The sequence below is a fragment of the Neolamprologus brichardi genome, chromosome 18 (assembly GCF_056152115.1).
Source record: "Neolamprologus brichardi isolate AB-2024 chromosome 18, ASM5615211v1, whole genome shotgun sequence".
Classification (NCBI taxonomy): domain Eukaryota; kingdom Metazoa; phylum Chordata; class Actinopteri; order Cichliformes; family Cichlidae; genus Neolamprologus; species Neolamprologus brichardi.
The window spans coordinates 6,941,386-6,963,482 of NC_142121.1; the positions used below are offsets into that span (position 1 = coordinate 6,941,386).

General features: G+C 42.2%; 4 protein-coding genes across 5 annotated transcripts; all 4 read right to left on the reverse strand.

The window, feature by feature from the left end:
• Positions 1-2,216: 2,216 nt before the first annotated feature.
• LOC102781258 (glutathione S-transferase omega-1-like) lies at positions 2,217-3,979 on the reverse strand. The gene is made up of 5 exons (XM_006810732.3): positions 3,835-3,979; positions 3,056-3,164; positions 2,730-2,952; positions 2,535-2,636; positions 2,217-2,327 (listed from the first exon to the last, which is right to left on the reverse strand). Exons 1-5 carry the CDS (start codon positions 3,860-3,862, stop codon positions 2,217-2,219), a joined length of 573 nt encoding a protein of 190 aa, XP_006810795.2. The 5' UTR covers positions 3,863-3,979.
• Positions 3,980-4,144: 165 nt separating this feature from the next.
• LOC148097531 (tripartite motif-containing protein 16-like) lies at positions 4,145-6,581 on the reverse strand. Its single transcript, XM_087832419.1, has 2 exons — positions 5,177-6,581; positions 4,145-4,182 (listed from the first exon to the last, which is right to left on the reverse strand). The coding sequence occupies exons 1-2, from the start codon at positions 6,543-6,545 to the stop codon at positions 4,145-4,147; spliced, it is 1,407 nt and encodes a 468-aa protein (XP_087688545.1). The 5' UTR covers positions 6,546-6,581.
• Positions 6,582-7,278: 697 nt separating this feature from the next.
• LOC148097532 (zinc finger BED domain-containing protein 4-like) lies at positions 7,279-9,346 on the reverse strand. The gene is made up of 3 exons (XM_087832420.1): positions 8,764-9,346; positions 8,484-8,702; positions 7,279-7,283 (listed from the first exon to the last, which is right to left on the reverse strand). The coding sequence occupies exons 1-3, from the start codon at positions 9,323-9,325 to the stop codon at positions 7,279-7,281; spliced, it is 786 nt and encodes a 261-aa protein (XP_087688546.1). The 5' UTR covers positions 9,326-9,346.
• Positions 9,347-17,217: 7,871 nt separating this feature from the next.
• Positions 17,218-19,814, reverse strand: LOC148097533 (tripartite motif-containing protein 16-like). Of its 2 annotated transcripts, XM_087831810.1 has the most exons (2): positions 19,351-19,691; positions 17,218-19,179 (listed from the first exon to the last, which is right to left on the reverse strand). In XM_087831810.1, exons 1-2 carry the CDS (start codon positions 19,689-19,691, stop codon positions 18,021-18,023), a joined length of 1,500 nt encoding a protein of 499 aa, XP_087687936.1. In that variant the 3' UTR covers positions 17,218-18,020. The 2 variants fall into 2 exon arrangements, with proteins under 2 accessions (XP_087687936.1, XP_087687935.1); XM_087831809.1 differs by having other exon boundaries at positions 17,218-19,814.
• Between the last annotated feature and the right edge of the window lie 2,283 nt (positions 19,815-22,097).

A 22,097-nucleotide genomic window follows, 5' to 3' on the forward strand; every position in this document is an offset into this window, starting at 1 on the left:
AAGATTAAAACTAATAAAACAAGTTTTAAAAAGATACTTTTCCATTTGATTACATTTTGTATGATGATTATGTAGAAAAAGTAGAATTGGGCTGAAAGATCTATCACTTTATCACCTATTCAGGTTGTAAATCCTGTTTTTAAAAAGTAACTAAGTAATTAATTACCTTTGAAAATAAGTAATCAGTAAAGTAACGGGATTACTTTTTTGGGGAAGTAATCAGTAATTAGTTACTGATTACTTTTTTCAAGTAACTTGACCAACACTGGTCATGACTTATGAGATCAATCATCATCGATCTGCAAATTCTGAGCACATCTCAACGACCACTGTGATGTTTACTTTCAACAATAATAATAATAATAATAATAATAATAACAATAATAAACGCCTTTCAGCTTCTCAGTATTTTGCTTCACTGGAATCTAAATGTGCGTCTCTCTAATCTACTTTGGCTCAATGTCTGTTGTTTAAATGTGCCGTAGGCTATAAATAGATATACACAAAACGGGTCAGACATTTTTCATAGAACATGTTTGATGTATATTTACCTCAAGAAAATATTTAACACAATTCAGTGGGCTATATACTGAGGATAGAAAAGTATTGATCCTACTGCACTAGCATTAATCCAATACCAATACAAGCAATCGATCCACCTCTAGTGGATACAGTCAAAGCTGTGTGTCAGAGTTAGCTGACCACCCTCACTGACATCATAAAGAGCCAAGACTAGAAAAGAACTCTTGAAACAGAACATTTAGAGCAGCCTGAAGCCTGAGACTTTAGTTTGACTACCTAAAAAGTTTTTGAACCCCCCAAAAAAAGAATAAAGAGAAAACTCCAACAGACTCCATTCTCTGTAACGTTGGTCATGTTTAATGTGACAGCACATACAAGAGGGAAAATAACAGAGAAGAAGGACCTTAGGAGGACCTTTAAATAGAGAAATGTTTCAAATCAGTGTCCAACTTCATATATATCTGTGTGAACTTGTGTGTAATTAGGCAGTAACTGAACAACAAAACTTCTTCTATACACATTTCCTTTGTGTGTTTCCATATTTCCATAGTTCTTAAATGAAGTGTAGAAAATGCAGAAATGTCGGGAGAATCACTGCTTCTGCAGAAAGTGTCCTTTGTTACCGACTTGATGTGACAAATAGGTCAGTTGCAGTGGTGCAGATGCATCATGCATTTCAGAACATTTCCAATAGATTGTGAAGGTTTGGGATTATAAAACACCGTACAGAAGATATGTGAGTGACCCTTAAGCTTGATAAGCTGTTGTTATTACTTTCTACACCAGGATCCTTTTCTAAGTAGCTGACAGCTGTTAACTGTGCAGGGGTGGATCTAGCAAAGTTTAGCCAGGGGGGCCGATAGGGCATTAACAGGGAAAAGGGGGCACAAAGACATACTTTTCTTTCTTATTCTCATTTAAAATGTCTAGCTTTTATTAAATAATTATCCGAATCTTACACCCAAAGTTTTAATCTGATGAAAAATGTATAGAAGTCTATTACTGTATATAGTAACTATTAAGTCTAATATACCCTAGTAAGCTATGGTACTTTTTCCTTTGGGAAGGTACCATCTGTGCAGTCTGCAATTCTGTTGAAGAAAGATGTTGAATCTATTTAATTATTCTTGAAAAATAATTGATTTCTGTGCATTTTTTCCCACACTGCATCAAATTAAAGTTGATTACGTCGATTAAGCATCATAAGGTGGGGGGGTTCCCTTCCCTTTTTTTTTTTTTTTGCTGGGAGTTTGCAACCCTATTAGTTAGGTTGCTTACTCTTTAAAATACCAGAATAGGGAGGATGGAGTAGGTTTAAGTTTATTAGATTGATCAGTATTGCTGAACTATGAAATATTTTGGGTGCAGTGTATTTTTTGCATACGAATATAACAGAATAGCTTTAGTGTTTGTTTTTTTGTAACTTGAGTATGAACTTATGCAAAAAGCAGCAAGATATTAACAAACATTTTTATTGATTAAAAAACACACTATATCAGATTCATATCGGTATCGGCAGATATCCAAATTTATGATATAGGTAAAAAGTGGTATCGTGCCATCTCTACAAAAAACATTTCTAACTTTTGTAACATTTCTAGTAAATAATATACTTAGGCTCCCCACAGTTGAGCTTTTTTTAAAAAAAAATATTTACAATTTTCTATAAGTTAAATATCTGTAAAGATTATTACTTACTGTTTGACCTGATACGCTTCTACCCTCTCAAACCACGGCCACATCATGTAGTCGATCATTGTTATAGAATCGCCACCAAAGAACTTGGTCTTCTTGTTAACGAGGTCCTAGAAATTGAATGTTACATTCATTAGAGTTGTAATTAACTGGAATAACCAGGCACTGTCAGGAAAGATAAACTTAATTGTTTTAATAAAAACAACCTTTGATCAATGACTGTGATTCACAGGCACACACTCATTCACACACAGTGTATCACCTCATATGTTGGGTTAATGGATAAAGGAACCAGAGGCCTCAAAGGTGTGCCCTACCTCGTTTAACTTGGCAAACTTTTCTTTCAGTTCAGCTTCCAGTCCGGAGACATCCTCTCCCTTCTTTTTATCCATTGGGATCTTGTAGAAGTACGGTATCACCTGTAGGAAACAGTGACATTAATATTATTATTTGGTGGTGGTTAACAAAAAACAAAACGTTAAGGTTTATATGCAAGTTTTTGTGTGACCTACTTTGGAAAAGTGCTCCAGCATCATCTTTTGCTGAGCCTTAGCAAAGGGAGAGGAGGGAAGCAGCTTCTTTTCAGGGTAAACTTCATCGAGGTATTCACAGGTGATGGGTGACTCGTATATCACCTCACCAGCAGGTGTCTCAAGCGTTGGGACAAGACCAAATTGATTCTTCTTAAGGTACCAATCGAGTTTTTCTTTCAAGTGGACATTTATGGTTTCGTATCTGAAAACAAAAAAGCAGGTTATGTGTGCATGTTTAAGCACAGGTTGAATGACTGTGATGATTTTTCATTTCTACAGCAAACTAGAATAAAGAGTAGCCTTACTTGATTCCTTTGGCTTTGAGCACTAGTCTGGTCCTTTGGGCAAAAGGGCAGAACCTCATGCTGTAAACCCTGATGTAGTCTTTAGGGACTGGGCCAGGGGCAGCGCTACCTGAGGGATACAGAAATGTTTCTCCCATTAAAAGACTGGTCAGTAGGGAAACCTGAAGAGGGGTTACGTAAAGACTTTTCTCCTGTTAAACCTTTACTAAAGTAAAAAAAAAAGAAAAAAATCTATTTTGTACAGTAGTATAATTTTCAGAGTAATTTTATAGCTGACAGTTTGGGTTATGTTGTGCTTCCACATCAGCATTTTGTCTTCGTAGTATTTTTACACAACATCCCAAGCTTTATGGAAACGGCATTAACTGACTTTACAAACACCTTTATTTTCAAACTTACAGTGAATTTATCATTTCTATTTGATTACAGGGCAGCTGACTGTGGATTATGCACATTTATACATTTGTACTTGTATTTCAACTGGATTTGTTTTTTCTTTTCTGACGTCTGCTTGTTTTCAGAGACGCCACAGTGAGTCGCTGTTTGTTCAGACAAATTGGTTCAGGCATAAAGAGTTTCGTTTATAAACGTTTATAAATTAATAATCATCTGGACCGTTTGGCGCTTCAAATCGGCACGAAGAGGTTTCATAGGACTAAAGCATAATTTTGCAAAAACGAAGCTAAATCCTTAACACAGATCGAATCGGAGGAATAAAACTATTGCATTTCACATCGATAAGCAGCCTTCAGTTAACAGAGTAATACTTTATTTCTTACCTTTAGCGAGACACTTTTCAGCAGACATGTTGGCGCTTGAAGTAACGAATGATTAGAAACAGATTGTAAAGGACGGAGCTAAAGTTTATATTTTACGCTCTAGTTCCGCGGTGGGCGTGTCGACTCAGTTTGACACGCCCACCGTTGTCTCAGAAGGCTGGTAAAGACGTGTTTCTTTTCTTCTCTTCAAAGGAGCCGCCGTGGAAGTTTAAACTATGTTGCTCATACAGACTGTCATATGACAAATAAAGTTCCCAACTTTGGCAGCAGTAATTTAAAGCAATGGTTTTATGATGACTTTATTAGTGTCTCACATGTAGAGGAATGTTCTCCCACTCGTCTCTGCAGCTTTGTTTCCGACAATTGACATTTCTCAGGATCATGTATGACCCCTTTTTGACATTTGGACTTTCATTAATAATATTTGTGTTTCTGAGTCATTTTTGTGGAGACTTCTGTCCAACGTAGTGTCCAAATGAAGCCTGAAGCTTTTCAGGAGGAAAACTGCTTCAGTTATTCTCTCAGATTAGTTTCATATTTTCTGCATCAGATTTGAGTGAGATCCTGGAATGAAGACAGAAGAAAAGACTTTGTTCAAAGTTTGATTTATAGTCAAGCCTTCCAGTTTATTCACACAATAAAACATCAACACAATATATGAATTCATTCATTAAAATCACAGTTTTTCCTCATTTGTTTGATGATTTTGACAAAAACAAACACAAACACACACACATGGTCTGCCATACTCATAAAGAGAAATGTGGACATTTTTCAATACAAATATTCCAGAAACATTTAGAGGATAGAGAAGTTTACATTTTCATGTGGAGAAATATTTTAGTAAATCAAAATGATGATGAGCAGTGATAGCCTCCATAAACAGTCACAGGAAAGATCTCCTTTAAAAACTCAGAAACATCAAGAGAACAACTAGAAGATGTGGAGGTACCACCCATAATGTTTGACTGACAGCTGATCTCTGTGCAGAAATGATGGAGAGAAAATAAAATGAAACTAAAATACAGATTTAAACCCACAATATGAAAGACTTCAGTCTATTTCACTTTAATCAACTCAGCAGAGTCTCCATAATTATAAACCCTCAGTCCAGCATAGAGCGGCTGAGTGAATGTGGTCTGGACTCTGTGGAGGAGAGTCATGGTTTCAGAGACGCTGTAGAAGGACAAAATACCTGCTCTGTGATCCAGGTACACTCCTACTCTGGAGGAACGAGGACCTGAGACAGGAGTTTGGATGTTGTTGTACCAAAATGTATAACTGTTTTTGTAACAATTTAATGACCAAGATTTGTCATTATATCCAAAACCACATTCAATACCCCATCCTTTTCTGCTGATATTCTTGTATGCGACTGCGACATAAACTCCCCCTCTCCACTCCACCTCCCAGTAACAACGTCCAGTCAGACTCTCTCTACTCAGGACCTGCTGCCAATGAATGAATCTGTCTGGATGATCAGAATAAGACTGTTGTTGTTTCATAAATGTTACTTTTCTGTTCCCCTCTGATAATAACAGCTGTTTGTGTGCTGTGTTTGGATCCAGTGTGATTTCACATGAATATTTTAAGAATTCAGCTCTGGTCTTTGGCTCTGGTGGATCTGACAGTAAAACATCCACTTCAGTGACTGTCAGTGAGATGTTTGTCCATCCCTCTCTCAGAATGTCCTGTAGTTTATCTCTGACCTCTGACACAGCTGCTGTCACATCCTCAAAGTAGCTCAGAGGACGGATATTGATGCTGGATGAGTCTGTAGACTCACTGAGTGCTGACAGTGAGGGGTAGTTGTGTAGAAACTGGATGTGATCCTCTGTGTGTGAGAGCTGCTTCAGCTCAGCATCTTTCCTCTTCAGCTCAGTGATCTCCTGCTCCAGCTTCTCCTGAAGCTCTTTGACTCGACTCACTTCAGTTTCCTGCTGGGATCTGATCTGCTGCTTCACATCAGAGCTTCTTTTCTGGATGAGATGGATCAGCTCAGTGAAGATCTTCTCACTGTGCTCCACTGTTTGATCAGCAGACTGATTGATGGCCTCCACCTCCTGTTGAAGCAGCTTCACATCTTTCTCTCTGTCCTGGATTCTCTGCTGGATGTTTTGTCGACTCACCTCCAGCTCTCTCTGCCTCTCAGTCCTTTCTGCTGCAGCTGAGACTGTGTCGTGGCCTTTATGTTCATCCACAGAGCAGAGATAACAGATACTCTGCTGATCAGTACGGCAGAACATCTTCATCACCTCATCATGACGAGAGCAGATCTTCTCCTGGAGCTTCTTGGAGGGCTCCACCAGCTTGTGTTTCTTGAATGTAGGTGAATCATAATGAGTCTGAAGGTGTTTCTCACAGTAAGATGCCAGACAGACTAAACAGGACTTGAATGCTTTCATTTTTCTCCCAGTGCAGACATCACAGGCCACATCTTCAGGTCCAGCATAGCAGTGATCAGCAGGAGCAGCTTGGAGTCCAGTCTTCTTCAGCTCCTCCACTAAATCTGCCACTAATATGTTTTTCTCCAGGACAGGCCTCGCTGTGAAAGTCCTCCGGCACTGAGAGCAGCTGTAGATTTTCTTCTTTTCCTCTTCATCCCAGAAGCTTTTAATACAGTTCCTGCAGTAGCTGTGTCCACAGGGAATAGTCACCGGATCCTTCAGTAGATCCAAACAGACTGAACAGCAGAATTTTGTTTGATCCATTTGATTCGTGTGCTGTGCCGTTTCACCGTCTCTCAGTGACTGTCAGACAGTTTCACTTCCTCTGAACAGAAACAACCTCTGTGCTCTGAAGGGAAACAGATTTCTGCTCTTTTTCTCCTCCTACAGGAAATGAGGCTCACCAGCAACTGCATTTACACCATGTTGTTTAGACCCATCCTGATACAGACACATCTGTGAAGGGAGGCGCTAAAGAAATATTCTTACAGAGCAAACAAGAGCCATTCAGTTGAAGCAGGGTGTGGTATGTTTGGTTACAACATGCAGTAACAAGTCTGACCCAGTTAAAGTTTAATAGTTTATCTTTACTTGGTGCTTTGAAATGTGACAGTCAACACTCAGCGAGTTCATTTTATATTTCAAAAAGTTCAGCAAAGTTTAGGATGCTGTGATGAATAAAAATAAATCACACTTTATATTTTGACATTTTCTAATCTTAGTTCATTCTCACACTTACAGAATGATGCATGGGAACAACTGACTCCACTAAATCAAACCTATGTTCAAATGAAATTACTGTACAAGACAGGCAGCAAGCTTGATTTCTTGAGTATTTTTTTAAATAGTAAAATATATGTAAAACTATTTAAAAAACAAATACAGATAGTGTTCTAATTCTACATTCTTTAGTAATTTTTCCTGTGTACCACCATGGATTTCGAAACAATACATTAATATGTGCTTTAAATGCAGACACTCAAATATAACTCAACATTCACACTGAAGATACACAGTAGACATAAGAATCAGTTTTCATGCCCTTTGTTTATTCTTTCATTTAAAATCTTTGTGGTAAAGATCATCATAATTACCCATTAACTTTCATGTGCAGCTTAAATGTTTCACTACACTGTTGGCAGCAAAGATTACACAGCAAAGCCGATTAAACTAGAAGCTAAACGACTGTTCAGTCCAAGGGCGTAGATTTGGCAGGGACGGAAGGGACCCACCAATATCCAGCGATTATTGAATTGTCCCCACCAATAATTAGAAAGAAAAACAAACCCGATAGAAAGAAAAAAACGATCTGTCAGCGTCTCATTCACCCAGCGGTGCAGAAAGAGTTAAATTACGTTCTCTACTGGAGTCCTACGTCACGTGACAAATATGGCCAATGTGATTGGAGCTCTTTAGTTTCAGCAGCGGCAAGCCTGCGCTGCGAGGAGGAGAGGAGGACGGCAGCAACAAGGAAGAACCTGGATATAAGAAAGTATTTTTCAAAGAAACCTGTAAGTCACTTAAAGTCAAGCTCACTCATAAAATGTAGTGATGGTGAGATGAAGCCTCGTGATGAAATGAAGCTTTCCATCCAACTGGTCGACTCATGGTTCAAAGCATTGTGATGATTCATTTGCTCTACTGCGCCATCAAGTGGACGATTCAAGTGAAACGGGCTCAATGATTATAATGATGTGATGTGTAAACCTCTAAACTGAATAAATAAATTGTTTTTATGGTTATTTATCCCGAATATTGTCTCAGTATGTCTGATACAAAAGAGAAAGTGGAAACTATCAGTACAGAGTTTTTGGGATGATTGTGTAACTGCGTAATCATGTGACACAAACTAGTGTGTGGCGCTTCAAGTTGAATGAATAAAGAAATTACTTTTGTTCATGACACCAATAACTAAACTCTAAATATTAGTTATATTTAATATTATACTAATTTTATATTAATTAAATTTAATTAATGTTTGTGTATAATAAATTGGCAGCTTAACACAGGAATGTACATGGAAACAAAAAGGGAGGGAGTTGTGATGTGAATGTGGTTGTGACTTTATAACAGTGCTCATGACACTAGGGAAAAGTTTTCATTTGTTTTTATTCAAAAATAGCAGCTTTTCCACAGTGCTGGGCTTAAGACGGTTCCTCTTTTTTGAGAGGATTTCTCCTGCTTTTGAAAATATCCTCTCACAGGGCACAGATGAAGCAGGGGTTGCAAGAAAAACCACAGCAAGTTTATACAAGTTTGGATAAAGAAATTTGTGTCCAGCCCAGTACTCCAGCGGATTCTCCAGTCTGCCCATATTTGGTTCATGGAGGTATTTCTGTACTTCAGCTGTTGCATCAGCAGTAGCATTTGGGGTCTTTGTCTCCAGAACAGTGGTGTCCAAACGATGCCACAGTTTGCTACCTAAAACAAACAGAATGTAAGTAACTAAATACAATATAATAATCGAAATGTGCTCATATACCTTGAGTCACAGGCTGAGAAGCTTTTGATGATGAGACTGCTGATGAGAAGGCCACGTGCCGCAAAATAGCAGCACATTCAAAAATAAGTCTCTTCTCAGCATCCATTGCTTTATTTGGGCTAAAGAAGCCTATTTTTTTGAACCTTGGATCCAGCAATGTTGCCAGTGACATGATGCTCATTGACTGCAATGTGTAGAGCTTCTCCTTTAATTGTCTCCTTAGACACTCAACCATGGTGGAGCTCTCTGGAGTTAGGACAACTCCCATTTCCTCTTCATTTAGTGCATGGTGCAACATTGTTAGAAGTGGAATTACTTTGGATCCAGACACTCGCTTTTCCTCTGACAGCTCAGTGGTGGCATCATTAAATGGGGAGAGTATTTTAAGACATTCTGCCATAAGGTCATACTGTTCAGAGGATAGTGGGCAAATATCAGTGTGCAGGCCAGCTAACGATGCTCCAATAGGTTCCCTGAGTTCATGAACACGTTGAAGCATTTGGAATGTGCTGTTCCAACGTGTATCCACCTCTTGAATTAACTTCAGTGCAGGCCGGCCCATTTGCTCCTGCACCTCTGTCAGCCTCTCCTAGAAAAACAGCCAACACAAACTGATTAATTCAAGCTGTGTTACTGCAGCAGCACCTCAAAGCAGTAATGAAATAATGGAACAAACCTTAGCAGTTGTACTGCTCTTGAAATATCCCACTATCCTCCTACAGGTAGTCCGGATGTCAGACAGCGTCGTGTGTTGATCAAGAGCTTTTTTGACCATTAGGTTTAATGTATGTGCCACACAATTACTGTGACGCAAACGAAGCTCCTTAGCACAAGCACCCATGTTTGCTGCTCCATCAGTCACATAACATGTAACTTTGTCTGTAATGCCCCACTCTGACATGAGCGCTGCTGTTACTTGTGACAAATTGACAGCAGTATGTGCTTGAGGGAAGTGCTGAACACCTAACACTACAGAATGCAATGCAGTGTTAGAGTCAATGAAATGGCAGGTGACGGCTAGGTAAGCCTCTGTGTTAATGGAGGTCCACATATCAGATGTCAAACTAACTGCAGAAACCTTGGCCACAGTCAGTTTTTCTTTTTGTTTGGACTCTTTGTATCTTTGGTCCACCATAGCTTTCAAAGCCTAAACAAAAGAAGGTACAGTACTTAATATGTAAATAAAGGCAAAATGGAAACATGCTTCATATTTTAAGATACACACCTGCCTTGTGGGGAGACCATAGTTAGGGTTCAAAACTTTAACAAGCTTCCTAAACCCACTGTCCTCCACAATAGTGAAGGGCTGGGAATCCTCTATCACCATGTTGACCAAGGCCTCATCCACATCATTCCTCTCCCCTGATACAACAAAAAAACATTAAGAAATTACATATTTCAGTAAATAGAACCCAAATATTAATGAATTACATGGGGAATATAAATGTATCAAATGACTGTATCCTTAAAACCTACAAAAACTCACCTGAGCTTGGTCCACCTTGGTTAGTCTCCTTGTTCTCATGCAGGGCTCTGTAATGCCTCAGCATAGATGAGGTGTTGTTGCTGTATCCAAGTTCTTTAGAGCACAGCAAACACTTCACCTTTTAATAAACAAAAAGACAGAAATCTGATTGTAGGATCTGTGGTGTGGTTTATTTATATTATGGTACTTATCATTTCTTTATTACAGTGTGTATACCTTATTAGGAGAGATGACATCAAAATGTTGCCAGACAGGGGAAAATTTTCTTTTCCTTGCTGGTTCCATCGAGGGAAGAAATGCTCAAGTAACTATGTAACACGTACGTAATCCAATTCCACAACACAATGTGATGGGGGAATCAGCTGTGTTTTGCTGCCCATTTTATTTCTAATTTGGCGCGAACCGGTGAACCAGTTCCCGAATCAGTCACGTGGTACGGACTGCCCGCGAGGCCTCGAACGTCACTGCATACGTAATCAAAGCAAGCCTCGATACGCGCTTCAGAAAAACGCCCCCGAGATTACCCGACGCACGATTCGGAGCTTCGTCACAATAACGTTACAGGCTATGCTAGGCTTTGGCCCACATCAGTCTAAAATTGTATGTAACCATGAATAACGTGTTTTGTAAACTAACTGCACAGCAGGCAGCACTATCAGTTCTCTCAGTCTCAGAGCAGCATTTCTCATTTTGATTGAAACTGTCAGAGAAAACGGAGCCTCGAGCGAGCCAGGATATTAGTTTACAGAGTTTGTTAAAATTATATGTCTAACGTTAAAATGTTGGTGACACAATAATTTCATCCTAATGGTACTGACATATCCATCCATCCATCCATCTTCAACCGCTTTGTCCGGGGCCGGGTCGCGGGGGCAGCAGCCTAAGCAAAGCGGCCCAGACCTCCCTCTCCCCAGCCACCTCCTCCAGCTCATCCGGGGGAACACCAAGGCGTTCCCAGGCCAGCCGAGAGATATAATCTCTCCAGCGTGTCCTGGGTCTGCCCCGGGGCCTCCTCCCGGTGGGACATGCCTGGAACACCTCACCCAGGAGGCGCCCAGGGGGCATCCTTGTCAGATGCCCAAACCACCTCAGCTGGCTCCTTTCGATGTGGAGCAGCAGCGGCTCTACTCGGAGCCCCTCCCGGATAGCCGAACTTCTCACCCTATCTCTAAGGGAGATGCCAGCCACCCTTCGGAGGAAGCTCATTTCCGCCGCTTGTATCCGCGATCTCGTCCTTTCGGTCACTACCCACAGCTCGTGGCCATAGGTGAGGGTAGGGACGTAGATCGACCGGTAAATTGAGAGCTTCGCTTTTACACTCAGCTCCCTCTTCACCACGACGGACCGGTGCAGCGTCTGCATTACTGCAGCCGCAGCCCCAATCCGTCTGTCGATCTCCGGCTCCCTTCTCCCATCACTCGCGAACAAGACCCCGAGATACTTGAACTCCTCCACTTGGGGCAGGACCTCATCCCCGACCCGGAGTGGGCACTCCACCCTTTTCCGGCTGAGAACCATGGCCTCAGATTTGGAGGTGCTGATCCTCATTCCCACTGCTTCACACTCGGCTGCGAACCGCTCCAGTGCGAGCTGGAGGCCCTCACCCGATGAAGCCAACAGAACCACATCATCTGCAAAGATCAGAGATGAGATCCTGAGGCCACCAAAGCGAAAGCCCTCCGCCACTTGGCTGCGCCTAGAAATCCTGTCCATAAAAATTATGAACAGAACCGGTGACAAAGGGCAGCCCTGGCGGAGCCCATCACCCACCGGGAACGAGTCCGACTTATTGCCGGCAATGCGAACCAAGCTCTTGCAACGGTTGTATAGGGATCGAATGGCCCGTAGCAATGGGCCAGACACCCCATACTCCCGCAACACCTCCCACAGGACACCCCGAGGGACACGGTCGAATGCCTTCTCCAAGTCCACAAAACACATGTAGACTGGTTGGGCAAACTCCCATGCACCCTCAAGTATCCTCGAGAGGATGAAGAGCTGGTCCAGTGTTCCGCGACCAGGACGAAAACCGCATTGTTCCTCCTGCATCAGAGGTTCGACTAGCGGACGAACTCTCCTTTCCAGCACCCTGGCATAGACTTTCCCGGGGAGGCTGAGGAGTGTGATCCCCCTGTAGTTGGAACACACCCTCCGGTCCCCCTTCTTAAAGATGGGGACCACCACCCCGGTCTGCCAATCCACGGGTACTGCCCCTGATCTCCACGCAACATTGCAGAGGCGTGTCAGCCAGGACAGCCCTACAACGTCCAGAGCCTTCAGGAACTCGGGGCGGACCTCATCAACACCAGGGGCTCTGCCACCAAGGAGTTGTTTAACTGCCTCAGTGACCTCGCCCCCAGAAATTGGCGGGTCATTCCCCTCATCCCCAGACTCTGCTTCCTCCTCGGAAGACGCGTCAGTGGGATTAAGGAGGTCCTCGAAGTATTCCTTCCACCGCCTGACAATTTTCTCAGTCGACGTCAGCAGCGCTCCGCCAGCACTATACACAGTGCAGGTAGAGCACCGCTTTCCCCTCCTGAGACGCCTGACGGTTTGCCAGAACCTCTTCGAGGCAGTCCGAAAGTCTTTTTCCATGGCCTCTCCGAACTCCTCCCACACCCGAGTTTTTGCTTCAGCCACTGCCCGAGCCGCATTCCGCTTGGCCTGTCGATACCTGTCGGCTGCCTCCGGAGTCCCACAGGCTAACCAAGCCCGATAGGACTCCTTCTTCAGCCTGGTGGCTCCCTTCACCTCTGGTGTCCACCATTTGGTTCGGGGATTACCACCACGGCAGGCACCAACCACCTTGCGGCCGCAGCTCAATGCAGCAGCTTCGGCAATGGAGGCGCTGAACATAGTCCATTCGGACTCGATGTCCCCCGCCTCCCTCGGAATGCTGTTGAAGCTCTGCCGGAGGTGTGCGTTGAAGATCTCGCGGACTGGGGCCTCTGCTAGTCGTTCCCAGCACACCCTCACTACGCGTTTAGGTGCACCAGGTCTGTCCAGCGTCCTCCCCCGCCACCTGATCCAACTCACCACCAGGTGGTGATCAGTTGACAGCTCAGCTCCTCTCTTTACCCGAGTGTCCAGAACATATGGTCGCAGGTCTGGTGATACGATTACAAAATCGATCATCGACCTACGGCCTAGAGCGTCCTGGTGCCACGTGCACTTATGGACACTCTTATGTTCGAACAAGGTGTTCGTTATGGCCAAACTGTGATTAGCACAGAAGTCCAATAACAAAGCACCGCTCGGGTTCAGATCAGAGAGGCCGTTCCTCCCAATCACGCCCCTCCAGGTCTCGCTGTCGTTACCCACGTGAGCATTGAAGTCTCCCAGCAGGACAACAGAGTCTCCAGGTGGAGCACCTTCCAGCACCCCCTCCAGGGACTCTAAGAAGGCTGGGTACTCCGAACTGCCACTCGGCGCATAAGCGCAGATGACAGTCAGGACCCGTTCCCCGACCCTAAGGCGCAGGGAACAAACCCTCTCGTCCACCGGGAAAAACCCCAACGTACCGGCAGCAAGCCGAGGGGATATTAGAATACCCACCCCAGCCCGCCGCCTCTCACCAGGGGCAACTCCAGACTGAGACAGAGTCCAGCCCCTCTCCAGGAGACCGGTTCCAGAGCCCAAGCCGTGCGTAGAGGTGAGCCCGACTATATCTAGCCGGTACCTCTCAACCTCACGCACTAACTCAGGCTCCTTCCCCACCAGAGAGGTGACATTCCATGTCCCTATTGCCAGTCTTGGCAGCCGGGGGTCAGTCCGCCAGGGCCTCCGCTCCTGGCCGCCACCCGCCACACAATGCACCCGACCCCTATGGCGCCTCCTGCGGGTGGTGGGCCCATGTCGCCTCTTCGGGCTGTGCCCGGCCGGGCCCCATGGACTAAGGCCCGGCCACCAGACGCTCGCCCTCGGGCACCCTCCCCGGGCCTGGCTCCAGGGCGGGGCCCCGGTAACCCTATCCCGGGCAGGGTAAACTGTTCCCTCGATGTTTTTTTCATTGGGGTCTTCTGAATCGCTCTTTGTCTGGTCCCTCACCCAGGACCAATTTGCCATGGGAGACCCTACCAGGGGGCAAAAGCCCCCAGACAACATAGCCCCTGGGATCCCTGGGACACACAAACCCCTCCACCACGATAAGGTTGCGATTCACGGAGGAGGTACTGACATATTCATAGCGTTAATTTTTGAGACAAAATATTATGAGGTAGTCAGGATTTTGCAAATATTCCACCTTGTAGTGCAGTTTGCACAAATTGTTGTAAAAATGCACTCACACTACAAACATTACTGACGAGTCAAGATCTGCACAAATTGACAGAAACACTGAAGCAGCTCCACATTTTATTCTTATTGTCATGTATGTCCTATTTGTCAGGTGATAGAAAGTAATGGTGACACAAGATCACAGGTGAAATTGGATGATGACTTGATGGTTCATGACTGTATTTGAAGCACATGTGTGACTGCATGTATGTTGAATGTCTCACTGTTATTTATCAGGTGACAGAGGCAGCTCTGCCATGTTGTAGCTCAGACAGAGGTGAAGAGGTGAGGTCACAGGTGACTGACTGATGATTTGGTGCTATAGATTAACTAGTATTTATTATCATGACAATTGTTAGGCTGCTGATGTAAATTGATTCATTAGTGTATATTTGACAAAGAATCTGAATTGACACGTCTCACTTTTTATATGGCACGAATCCATGTGTTATTTTATCAGGTGGCAATATGTCCTAGTGCAGTCAGAGGGGAAGAGCCAAAGGTGAGGCACATCAAGCACAGAATAATAATTTTAATCTGAGGATAAAACTCATGTACTGAGGCTGAAAGAAGCTTCAGTGCTCTCAGAAGACTAAAAAGATGGCTAAGGTCAACAATGACTCAAATGAGATTAAACAATGCTGCTGTGTGTCCACCAGGAGAGACTGGACAGTATAGATGTAAAACAAACATGCCAGCAGTTTATCTCAGTTAACGAGAGGAGCAGGCATGTGTTTGGCTGCTTCACATAGTGGACATTGAGTTGTTGTGTGGGTCACCAGTAGTCCATGTCTGTTGCTGTAACAGTAGTTCATGTTTAGAATAAAACATCCCAGCTCACTGATTTGATCGGGGCAATAGTGCCTAAAATGTTGCATAATTTTGCTGAGAGATCTTTTACTTTGTGGTCGTCTTAGACGAGTAGTTTTATGGACAAAACCCAGCAGGTCATTCAGTGTTCCCTTAGTGCTAATGTGTCAGAGATGTTGGTGTACTATAACTGAACTAATGTTGTTAATTTCTTAAAGTCATTTTCTTTTATTGTCATGACTGTATTTGAAGCTATTTTTTATTTTTGTATGATACCTGATTTATATGGAATATGACTGAAGTAAACTAAAGCCTGAAATACTTAGTCAGTCATTTGTTTAATAGTAATTTAACATGATCTAATTCACATATAAAACTATGAATTGTAATTTTAAGTGGTTTAAAAGCACGTAGAATAGCATATGTAGGCAAGTATATTTCTCTTTTTTTTTTTAAATCAAGAAGCAAAGACAAAAAGGAAAAAAAAAAAAAAAGAAACAAGGCAGGGTTCGATGGTTGAATCATCCGTCCCCACCAATGCCAAAACCAAATCTACGCCCTTGGTTCAGTCCTCTTTTGGAAGCAGTCTTGAAATGGGGACAAGCATTAACTCTTGTCATAAACTGTATAACCACCAGATGGCGATATTAGTTTGTAAGTAATAAAACGGCATCAAAACAAACCTCTAGTCCGACCTGAGACACAGCTCCTGATCGAAGGATTATTTCATGGTGAGGAGATCCTCAGACAAAATGAACTTAAATACAGATTAATAACAGTTTGCTAAAGATGGAAACTCACTGCAAGGACAGAGAACTGCGTTTTTTTCACTTTGAAAAAATGGGATAAAGGATAAAATCAGTTTCTGAAAACTGTTCTGCTTTTTCTCCCTCTGCTTGCTTCTTACTGTCTTTGAGGCTCGGGATCAGCACTCCTGTTGTTGGACAGAAAGACATCAACTCAGTGGTAAGTATTTCGGTTTTCCAATATATTAGCAACTGTCAGTGACATTTATATTAATCAGGCTGAACTTTAATCATACTTTAGATCAGCCTGTTTTACTTATTGTTTTATTTGTGCTTTGGTTTGGGGAAGTTGTTTCTTTACTGATCTTTTCCTGTCTTCTGTTATTAGACTTGAGATATGACTGCACTATGCTGTTGCTGGTGACTCCAGTTAATTCTACAAGACATGCTGTGTAAGTAAACAAACAACAACAGTTTGGTCTGCATTTCTTGAAAGATCACATCCCCCAAACTTAGTTTAGAGGGTCTACACTGTATATAGTGAAGTCTGCAAGTTTTCTAACAGCAAAATTTGTTTTGTTCCCAAATCATTTTGCACATCATTAGAATGAAAGTTATTGGCCATGTTTGCATAGCCCTTTTTAAAATGATGCTTTCATGGCATTATTGTGTGTCGGGTGGGGGTCAGGGCTGTCCAGACTGACAATTGGGACATTGAATGTCACCTCTCTGGTGGGGAGGGAGCCTGAGATTGTGTAAATTGGAGTCTGTTTTATACCAAATGCAGAAAAAAATGTTTTAAGAAAGCAATTAAGTTCATGTTCCAAAAAATATGATTGTTTGCTCGCAGGACACCAGGAGAGATGAGTCCTCCGTCACAGATGGTGTGGTCAGTGAAGATGGTCGCCTGCAGGTTCAAGCTCATTGCATCTCCAACCCACATCCACTGCCACTGTACTTAAGGGAAGTTAAAGACCTTCTTCTGCACTTACATTTGGATCACCTCGATCCATGACAGTCATTCGGGCAGTAATGCCTGGACTGGAAACAAGCCATCCTTAAAACATTACAACGTTCCAGCTCCTGTGTTGGAATGAAAAACAAATGTGTTGTTTAAATCAGAGACTGCACTTGTGACAGAACAATAAATATTTTATTTTGATTATATAAGTAATGTAAGTACAAAACAAACTTGTGGTAGGCCTAAACTTATTTTCAGAATAATTACATCTGAGACTTTGTTTCATTGTAAGATTATAACAGTGATGGCAATATAATTGTTTGTTGTTCAGCAGAACAGTGTCCAGTATGTTGGCTGTTATACTTTGTTGTGTTTGAAAATAAAAGTTGGGCTGATTTTAACATCATTACAAAAAGTGTTGTTAATTCTTTTTAATCATATTCAGGTTACCACAAATAGTTTTTTCATTTAGTTGAACTTGAAATGTTTGTCAGTAGGTAAACAATTAAAATTGTACAGTCAGAAATATCAAGTTATTCTTAATACTGCAGACTTGCAATGTGTAAGTTGTCCTAACAGTCATCTTAAGTAAGCTTCACGTAGTTTTTTTGAGGCAACGAGTTTGCATAGTTTTGAGTTCTGGGAACTAACAAGGCTGTACAGTGTACTCAAAATAAATAAGTTGTCATAATTTAGTCATTTTTAGCTAAGCTTTACTCAATTTTTTTTTGAGGCAACGAGTTTCCTCAATTTCTTTGAGTTCTGGGAACTAATTAGATTTTACAGTGCAAATGGCTCTTTGGATCTTAAAGGTTGCTGACCCCTGATTTAGAGGATAGAGAAGTTTACATTTTTATGTGGAGAAATATTTTAGTAAATAAACATGATGATGAGCAGTGATAGCCTCCATAAAAAGTCACAGGAAAGATCTCCTTTAAAAGTCCAAAACACAAAATACCGAATTAAACTGGACTTCAGTCTATTTCAGTGTAATAAACTCAGCAGTGTTTCCATAATACTGAAACCAAAGTCCAGCATAGAGCGGCTGAGTGAATGTGGTCTGGACTCTGTGGAGGAGAGTCATGGTTTCAGAGACGCTGTAGAAGGACAAAATACCTGCTCTGTGATCCAGGTACACTCCTACTCTGGAGGAACGAGGACCTGAGACAGGAGTTTGGATGTTGATGTACCGAAATGTATAACTGTTGTTGATACAATCTAATGACCAAGATTTGTCATTATATCCAAACACACATTCACTCCCTGCTCTGCTGATATTCTTGTATGCGACTGCTACATAACCTCCTCCCCCTCTCCACTCCACCTCCCAGTAACAACGTCCAGTCAGACTCTCTCTACTCAGGACCTGAAACCATTCAGTGAATCTGTCTGGATGATCAGAATAAGACTGTTGTTCTTCCATTACTGTTACTTTTCTGTTCCCCTCTGATAATAACAGCTCATTGTTTGCTGTGTTTGGATCCAGTGTGATTTCACATGAATATTTTAAGAATCCAGCTCTGGTCTTTGGCTCTGGTGGATCTGACAGTGAAACATCCACTTCAGTGACTGTCAGTGAGATGTTTGTCCATTCCTCTCTCAGAATGTCCTGTAGTTTATCTCTGACCTCTGACACAGCTGCTGTCACATCCTCAAAGTAGCTCAGAGGACGGATATCGATGCTGGATGAGTCTGTAGACTCACTGAGTGCTGACAGTGAGGGGTAGTTGTGTAGAAACTGGATGTGATCCTCTGTGTGTGAGAGCTGCTTCAGCTCAGCATCTTTCCTCTTCAGCTCAGTGATCTCCTGCTCCAGCTTCTCCTGAAGCTCTTTGACTCGACTCACTTCAGTTTCCTGCTGGGATCTGATCTGCTGCTTCACATCAGAGCTTCTTTTCTGGATGAGATGGATCAGCTCAGTGAAGATCTTCTCACTGTGCTCCACTGTTTGATCAGCAGACTGATTGATGGCCTCCACCTCCTGTTGAAGCAGCTTCACATCTTTCTCTCTGTCCTGGATTCTCTGCTGGATGTTTTGTCGACTCACCTCCAGCTCTCTCTGCCTCTCAGTCCTTTCTGCTGCAGCTGAGACTGTGTCGTGGCCTTTATGTTCATCCACAGAGCAGAGATAACAGATACTCTGCTGATCAGTACGGCAGAACATCTTCATCACCTCATCATGACGAGAGCAGATGTTCTCCTGGAGCTTCTTGGAGGGCTCCACCAGCTTGTGTTTCTTTAATTGAACCACATCATAATGAGTCTGAAGGTGTTTCTCACAGTAAGATTCCCGACAGACTAAACAGGACTTGAATGCTTTCATTTTTCTTCCAGTGCAGACATCACAGGCCACATCTTCAGGTCCAGCATAGCAGTGATCAGCAGGAGCAGCTTGGAGTCCAGTCTTCTTCAGCTCCTCCACTAAAACTGCTAACATGGTGTTTTTCACCAGGACAGGCCTCGCTGTGAAAGTCTGTCTGCACTGAGGGCAGCTGTAGATTTTCTTCTTTTCCTCTTCATCCCAGAAGCTTTTAATACAGTTCATGCAGTAGCTGTGTCCACAGGGAATAGTCACCGGATCCTTCAGTAGATCCAAACAGATCGAACAACAGAAGGTTTCTCGGTCCAGCTGAACTCCTTTCTGCGCCATTTCTCCTCTCAGTGTCAGTGATTGTGTAAGTTTCACTTCCTTATTATAGAAACTGGTCTGACCTCTGATCTGAACATCATGTGATGGGGCCTGCCAACACATGTTGGTTACACCCATCTTCATAATGTAGATCTAAAGGGGAGGGAACACAGAAAGATATGGACAGACAGGAGGTGCTTAGCTAGAGAGCAGGAAGAAGAGGAAGGGTTTTCATGCTGTGATTCATTCCAGAAAGCGGGGAGAGGCTCTGTGTTTAATTGTTTTCTGTTCAAACCTTTAACTGAATAATATAAATGTCAATAACTGGATGCCTCTCTATTCTTTTTGTTAATCTGCTAAATGAATAGTTTCTGTTTCTTTTAACAATTCAAATAGCAGAAATGAACAGCTGACAGCTTGTCAGACTCAGACTGTAAACCATAGAGACAGTTTATATATACATTTAGTCAGGGCAGTGCAGAGATGTTTAAAGGGGCGGGTGCTCACAGTTAAAAAGGGCTCATAGAAGCAGGCTGAAGAACAACAACCCACATTCATCAAGAATCTAATATGGAATCGCATCACACTATATCACTGTCATCAGGTGGGCACGATGCAAAGCAAACGTAGCCTATTTTATACCTGATGGGTACAATGTTGCTGTTTGGGGGGTTGCTTCTGCTCTTGCTGCTGATAGTGCTGGAGGGCAGGGCTGTGTTGATCTGAGACTAGAGATTAAACAGTCCACAGGAGAGAGGGTAGCTGATTAAACAAGTGTTATGAGATAATAATAAAACACAAAGATTGGTCACAGCGCTTGGAACCATAAGGTAACAAGACTGTGGGAAATAAACTAAGCTCTGCCTGTGAATCACTCTTTGCCTCTCTTCTTCCATCTCCTCATCTCATCTATCACATTCCTCTTGCTGTCCATCTGAGAATCACATTCTCCTCCTCTACCTCCACTCCTTCATTTTCTTTGTTCTTCTTTGTAAAAGAGGAAGACTGGGAGAAGCCGCTCTCTTTCCCCCACACACACTCTCCCACCTCTGACTCTCCATCATTAGTTACGACCACAGGCGGACCTCTGCAAGAATGTGAAAATAAAAAGTTTTGTTTTGTACTGCATATATTAACAGAAAATTAATCTTTATTCAGGCTTAGCTGTATTTAGGTGGTCACTCTGCAGTGACCTAAAAATATGCCCAAGGAAAAGTGCAAATGGTTAATAGCAAGTATCATCCATGAAAAAGAGAGGAGCAGAGAAATGTCTGTGAAAAGTCCTGAAAGGGTTTCTTTATAGTGCACCTGAGCCTGACCTGCTCACATATGTTCATCCAAAATCAGGTCAGCTCCACCTAGCAGGTACCTGAATGAGACAGAGAACAAGAAAACACGGCCTGGCCTGTGGCGATCACACAGTGCATACTGTAATCATTATGTCAACATTATGTGCAAACAGAAATCTACTTTTACTTTACTGCTCAGCCTTGTAAAAGGTGTAACTGTCACGAACATTTAAAAGCTTCATATGTTTATGAGTCATTATGTAATATTTACAGAATCAGTTTTACTTTGTGATGCAGTATTTGAAAAGAATTCCTGGAATCCGAAGCTTTTTCTTACATGTCTGTGTGTGCATTAATTTCTCATTTCATTTATGCGATGATGTGTTCAGGTTTGAGGACCTCCTGCGGCTTTTTGGAGACTTTTATTGATTTTAATATAACACTGGGTATGGACCTACTAACAGAGTTAAATTCTGTATAATGTAAAAACCAAAAAATAAACCTCAAATTCCAAAGGAAAACACATCCAAACTAACACCAGTCTGACGTCAAGATCCTGGAATGAAGACTGAAGAAAAGACTTTGTTCAAAGATTTATTTATTAGAAAACCCTTCAGCTGGTTCCCACATTAAACAATGAACATAATGACTAATCTCCTCGTCAAGTGTGATCACAGAAACACCTGATTTGTTTTTTGATTTAGAAAATAAAAACTGTGATAATGGAAAACCCATGAAGTGAAGGAGAAACAACAATAACATACAAAAGCATTAATATACATGTAAAATAAAATTTTTGATTTACATTTAGATTTAAGATTTACATTTGGAAAAAATATATATGTTTAAAATGAAAATCATAAAATCATATGAGCAGTGATAGCCTCCACGACTAAAGAGACATGGGAAGTTTCCCTTTGAAAAACTAGCAAAATTAACCAAAATTAACTAATAAAATAATCAAGGAAATAAAATATGAAATACCTACAACAAAAATAAAACCAACCCATGAACAGACAAATCTAGAAGTGTACTAGAAGCAACACTAACAACACTCAATGGGGAGGGCTCCACACAGGAGGCGTCTCTCCTGCCTCTTTAGCTCTGATGGTGTAAGTAAAACATCCACTTCATTGAA